Source organism: Parus major, chromosome 3 (genome assembly GCF_001522545.3).
Source record: "Parus major isolate Abel chromosome 3, Parus_major1.1, whole genome shotgun sequence".
Taxonomy (NCBI): domain Eukaryota; kingdom Metazoa; phylum Chordata; class Aves; order Passeriformes; family Paridae; genus Parus; species Parus major.
In genome coordinates this window covers 59,441,223-59,447,222 of record NC_031770.1, presented here as the reverse complement: position 1 = coordinate 59,447,222, position 6,000 = coordinate 59,441,223, and the positions used below count along the sequence as shown (strand labels likewise).

The 6,000-nt window shown below is 37.0% G+C and overlaps 1 protein-coding gene across 2 annotated transcripts in view; it reads left to right on the top strand.

Annotated features, from left to right (window-relative positions):
* The window catches only part of L3MBTL3 (L3MBTL histone methyl-lysine binding protein 3), a 77,760-nt gene that overhangs the window by 8,540 nt on the left and 63,220 nt on the right, over positions 1-6,000 (top strand). The window contains exon 2 of one of the 2 annotated variants that reach the window (XM_019006157.2): positions 82-193. In XM_019006157.2, coding sequence (XP_018861702.1) covers positions 92-193 — 102 coding nt within the window. In that variant the 5' untranslated portion in view covers positions 82-91. Of the gene's footprint in view, positions 1-81; positions 194-6,000 lie in introns of those variants that run through there. The other variant, XM_033512804.1, reaches the window with a different exon arrangement.

The window sequence follows — 6,000 nt, the reverse complement described above, 5'->3', positions numbered from 1 at the left end:
TTTCTGAACCTCAGAAGGAGGTATCAAAATTTTTTTTTTTTTTTTTTTTTTTTTTTTTTTTTTTTTTTTTTTTTTTTGTAGTACATGCATCATGAATGAATCTGCCTCTAGTGGAAATGGTCAGGAGTTTGATGTATTTAGTGCAATGGACTGGAAGGATGGCATAGGCACTTTGCCAGGAAGTGACCTAAAGGTAAGATATGTAATATTTTCAATAAGTGAGATAAAAATGTTAAATGACAAAAGAATACGTTTGAAAAGCTTGTGTGTAGGTATCTGCTTTTATGAATAAAACATGAATCTGCAGTTCTGAGTTAAGAGACTGTAGCCTGTTAGGTTTTAGCTCTGGAGTTTCTTGATTCAGTTTGTGGTGCTGGCACAGACAGCCGTCATCCCCGTAGGAAGGCATAAATTAGCACTGCCTCACTATACAGACAGAATTAATCAAATGCACAAAATCCCAAAGAAATCTCAAAAGTGTGAAAATGCAGTCCACTTAGAGCATTATATTACTGTACTACTAAGAATTTTCATACTGCTATTGACTCTCATGGTCTTACATTCTTAGGTCTTTTTATTTCTAAAAATACTTTCTTTTTCCTGTGCTTTTGTCATGTGGGTGCCTAGAAGGATAATAAAGTGAGTGCTTCTGAGCTGGTTGCAGTTTAAAAATTTGAATTATACCAGAGTAGTAATTTTGTTTACATTTTTCACACTGGTTGAGTTTCCTGTAGTAAATCATAACTTTCGTTTTCAGTTTCTTTTTATCTCATACTTTTTACTGTTGTCAGAAGGTGTCTTTTGCTTTGCTTGCAATTTTGTTATTAGAGACTGTCTTATACCTATTTCCTCTTGATTAAAGTCAATATTCTCGTATAATTCAAACTAATGTGTTTTGCTTGTAGTTTATTTTTCGAAAGGAATCTCAGAAGAAAATGTGTGGCATTTAAAACAACTTTAAATCTTCTGGTGCCCGATAGGATTTCTATTGTTGAAGTAAAATTAAAAAAAATGTTTGAAATTTGGGGCATAAGTGTTGTGAATATGTTTTTGTGTTGGTGTTTAGGTTGTTTGTTTGTTTTGTGGGTTTGTTTGAATTTTTGCTTTTAGTCACAGAACAGTAAATTTGCAGAACAGATTTCTTTGCAGAGCACTTCATTCCACCACCCAGATTGAGTACCCCAGACCTCAGGGCGGGTTGGATCAGGTTGCTCAGGATTTGGTTATCTGCAGGGCTGGAGATACCACAGTCTCTCTGGGCATCTTGTTCCAGCATTTGTCTACACTCATAGTCATTTTTTCCTTTTATGGATACTTTGTTGGAATGTCTCATTTTGTAGCTTATGCCTGCTGTCTCTTGTCCTTCTGTGCACATCTGAGAGGAACCTGGCTCCATCCCCTCTATATCCTCCCGTTAACTGCAGTAAAATCTCTCCTGGTCATAAGACTGAGAAAATGGATTCACTCAGCTTTGTGCATGTCATCTGCTGCAGCCTGTACCTGGTTTGGTGGGCTTGCTGCAGTACGTGAGTGCCGTTCTCCTGGCAGACACAGTGGCCTGCATACGCTCTCATCAGTATTCACTGGAGCAGAATGGTGTGTTCCCCTGTCCTGCTGGCTGCCCTCTTGCTCAGGCAGCCTGGGGTGCTCCTGGCCACCTTTGCTGCTAGGACACATTGCTGACTCATATTCAACTCACAGATTTTCTGCAAAGCTGTTCTCAGATAGTCAGCCCCTGATCTGAACTCTGCACAGATGCTCTGTTCCAGGTGCAGGGCCTAGTGCCTGCTTTGGTGGAGCTTCTTAGCATCTTGTTAGCCCGTCTTCTTCAGTTTATTGAAGTCTATCTGAACAGCAACCCTGCCCTTCAGCTCATCAGCCATTCCCTTCAATTTCATAGTTTGCTTTTCCTGCCTGTACTCAGAGAGAAGCCTTTCTTGTTACCTTTGCTAGTTTATTCTCTGGTGGAGTTCTAGATTTCCTAATTCCATGTCTACACTACAGCAATATTACTGTACACCTTGTCTATGAAGTTTCCTTTTCCATGTTCTGCTTACCTCCTTTTCCTTTTAGAACTAAGTCATGAGTCCCTGGTTCATCCCTTTATCCACATTTCCTTAACTTCTTGCGTACTGACATGCCTCATTCTTCTGGTGTGAAGTCCTTGGAGACAGATTTCCTGGTCCTATTTACCCTTTAAAACAGTCTCCTGTATGATCCTGCCAAGCAGATCTCTGAGCAAGCCAACATGTGTCTCTTCTGAAGTCCAGTGCTGCTGTTTCATTATTTGTTTCTCTGGCTTCTGTCAAGATTTCAGACTTCATCATCTCATGGTGATGATGATAGCCAAGGCTATGATGAGCTTCCACATCCCTGAACAGTTCTGTGTTTTTTAAGTCCAGGCTTTTAAAATTTCTTTCTATTTTAATATGCAACATTGTGTGAGAGAGAACCATAGTATTACAATACTTGAGCAATACAAAAGGGAACAGTGCAGGAAAATATAATAATCTGAAATAAATCAGTAGTTTGTGCTTTTTTCAGTTATGACTGCCCTATGTTGAACAAAACTGAAGCAAAGTCAGTCACTAATGAGTAGAGGAATGGGAAAGTTTCTGTGTAAAATGAGGGAAAGGAACTGGGAGGTAGCTCAGGGTAACTTCAAGAAATCATATAGAAGATTGTTAATTATGTGCTTTTCAGGAAAGCATGAGCTTCATTTTAAGGCTGCTCTTTTGGGGTTTTGTATTTATTTTAATTTGGAAACAAACATATTTGATTTCTGGACAGAGATTCTTTCTTTGGTCCAAGCATTAGTTAGGGGAGGTACATTCAGAGTTGCAATAGTAGTCTACCCATAATGGTGAAATATACAGAGTATTGGCCAGGCAGCTCCTTTTTTGGTTTATTACTTGGAGGGTTTGTTTTCTTGTTTTCATTTTGTTAGATACATAAACAAGGGATTGAAGGGATGAAAGGGATGAAATTGAAACGGAGACATTTTAAGACTGACTGAAGGAAGAATATTTTCTAACAATGCAGAATTAGCCCAAGAAGGTCGCTGTACTGGGGAACAACAAAATGCAGTGAGAAACTAGGTGTTCACACAGATACCCAAACAATCTGAGCTGTTAAAATAGTAAAGACTTTTAAGCTTTTATGATAATGGTAACAACTCATATTTCCAGGACTGCTTGTAAGTGGTGATGGTTAAAATGGTGACTAATCACTTGAAATTGTAAATGTGATTGTTGAAGATATGTTATGCTCTTTGTGGAATTCTCAGAATAGGGTTAATGAGGATTATTTACCTGAACTTTCCTGATCACAGAGTATTTTACTGTTGTGTCCTGAACCTAAAGAAAATGACCTTACATAGCAGTTACTTATTGTAAGCCTATGTGTGTCTTTCAAAAATTGTACTAGGCTTGTTCCACTGAGAGTATCAAACTATTGTTGTGTATTTACATTGAAATGCACTTGAAAAATCTGGTGAAAACACTGTTGTAGCAAGATACTTAAACACAAATGTTCTATTTTTATAGCTTGATAATAGATTAGAGTGTCTGAGGCATTTTATAACAAATAAGCGATAACTTAAATATCTACTGTAGACAATGTGTTGCTTAAATTCTGGCATATAATCTTTTCCTAAAATGTTAGGGGAAATTGAACAGTCAAATCTGGTACACTGTACTGTATATCATCATATTAGCATTAAATTAAACCTATACTAAAACATAAAAATGCTTCTTTTTAATATAGACATTTTAGGGAGTTACCTATTTGAAGTCCTTATTTTTAGTTGTATAAATCATATAGCATTTTCTTGTCTTTACTACTTGCATGATGAAGCATCATACTTATTTTGATGTATGCATGTCTTAAGAAATATCTTTTCTTGTGTGCTTTGTTAGAATCCAGCCTGGGATTATCAGGCAAGTATATATGAGCAACCATTCCTTTTAAAGCCACTTCATTTTTGTGAATATGAGTTCTAGAATGATGAAAAGTTGGCAAAACTTTGTAAGTAATGTAAGTAGAGCAAAATTTTTTGGAAGCATTTAAATATAACTTTTCTCAATGTTTTCTTATAATTTCTTTAACTTTTCTTATGGTACAGAAGAACATCTAAATCAGGAGTAGATACATGGATTATTTATTTTTGTTAGGAAGTCTTGTAGGCAGTTTCATGACTACCAGACACAGTCTCTTGTTTCTGCATCTGTTTCTATACCAGTAAAATGTTGAAAATGTTCTTTTCCTATGACTTTGGGCACTGTTAATTGTTATGGTTTTGTCACTTGTAGTTGGAGAATGCTGTGGAAATACATTCCTATACAGATTTTGTAAAAAAAATCTCCAGCAAAAATAGTTAACACTCCTTGAACACTGCTTTGAGTGTGCTGTGTGACAGATAAGTAGTGAGTAGTTGTGGAAAATGCTAGAATTTCAAATTACACAGGGAGTAGGGAGAATTAAAAATTGTACAGTATGATGCACTGAAGACTGTGAACAAAAATTTTAGCATTGTATATTAGTTCTTTCAAGATGTTTAAATAAAACAGAAAACTTGAATTCCAGTAGAATTTAAAATAGTTTACAAATTACAGAATGCCTTCATGTGGCAGGCAAAGTAATGTATGCTCATCTGAAAAACATCAGTGCTTACCAGTTATTCTGCATGGTGTGAATGTAAATGTGAAATTCTCCTCTTTTTTCTTCTTTTTTCCTCTTTTTTTTTTTTTTAAATCTCTGTGCTGAGTGCACACAGTAACACCATGGCTTCAAGATTTAAATATACTCATTAAATTGGAAAAGCTGTAGTAATTTACAGTCACTTCCTACTGCAGTGACAGAAGTTTATGAAGTACTTCTTAATGCATTTTCTAGTGCTGTGTTTGGAAAGTGAGCAGTTATAAACTGCATGGACAGAATTTTGGTTATTTCCAGCCTGCAAATTGTGCTTGAACATAAAGAAAAAAAATTAAAATTTGATGATGGAGGAATTAACTTGTAAATAAAGTTAGGCAGCAAATATTGTTGGAAACCAAATAGAGTAGTGGAACTGAATGGTGGAGTAATGACCAGCGATGTTTGGTATTTCCAGCAGTGCTGTAAAGAAGGCAAGAGTGATTTGGATTGCTGTGTTTCTGAATGCAGGGGTGCAGCAACTCAAGGCAGTAAAGTACATCCTTACATGTGACTGTTCTGAAATTGCGTTCAAGCTTGCCTGAGATAATTGATGATTTTAGAACAACTTCTTTTCTCACATTGTTATGGAAACATCAGTAGTGTCTCAGGCAATAACTTCGTACAGTGCTTTTTCAGTGCAAAGCTGTTTGTTCTCTCATGCTGGCATGTGCTGCACTTGGAATCTGGAGAGGCAGCGAGAGTGCACAGGAGTGGTGTCCATGGGGAACATCAACTACCGGTGTCTGGTTAAATCACTGCCAGCACCAGGAAGGTGCTGCTCCAGGGAAAAGATGGATTCCCTTCAGGGAAGGTGGTAAGGAGTAGCATAGGGAGCAGAAAGCAAGGTCAATGGGGACTTTCTCTGACCATGTGTGAACCCCAGTAGATCCACCTAGTGGCCTGGTCCTTTCCACATGAAATTAACTTTATTCTGTTGCAATCTAGTGTAATTAATTAGCTCTTGCTCTGCTTCATTGCTGTAGATTTCTGGCTTAAGCTTTGCAATGTCATAAAGTGAGTGAACTTTATGTAAAGGAAAAAAAAGAACAAAAAAAGGAAATTTGACTATTAAAGTTGTTAAAACTACAAAGGCAAGAAATGCTGGATTTAGGTTAGCTTTTGGGTCTTAATTTGGGCTCTCTCATGTGTATTCATGGTAGTCTTCCCTTAAGTGATCACATGGTATTTTACCACAAAATCTCCTGTGCTGTTTGCTGTAGCTGCTGTTAAACTTGCAAACAGCTGGACAGAGGGTTTCAGGAAGGAAAAGGGATAGTTTTGTGATTATTGCAGGTAAATCCCACA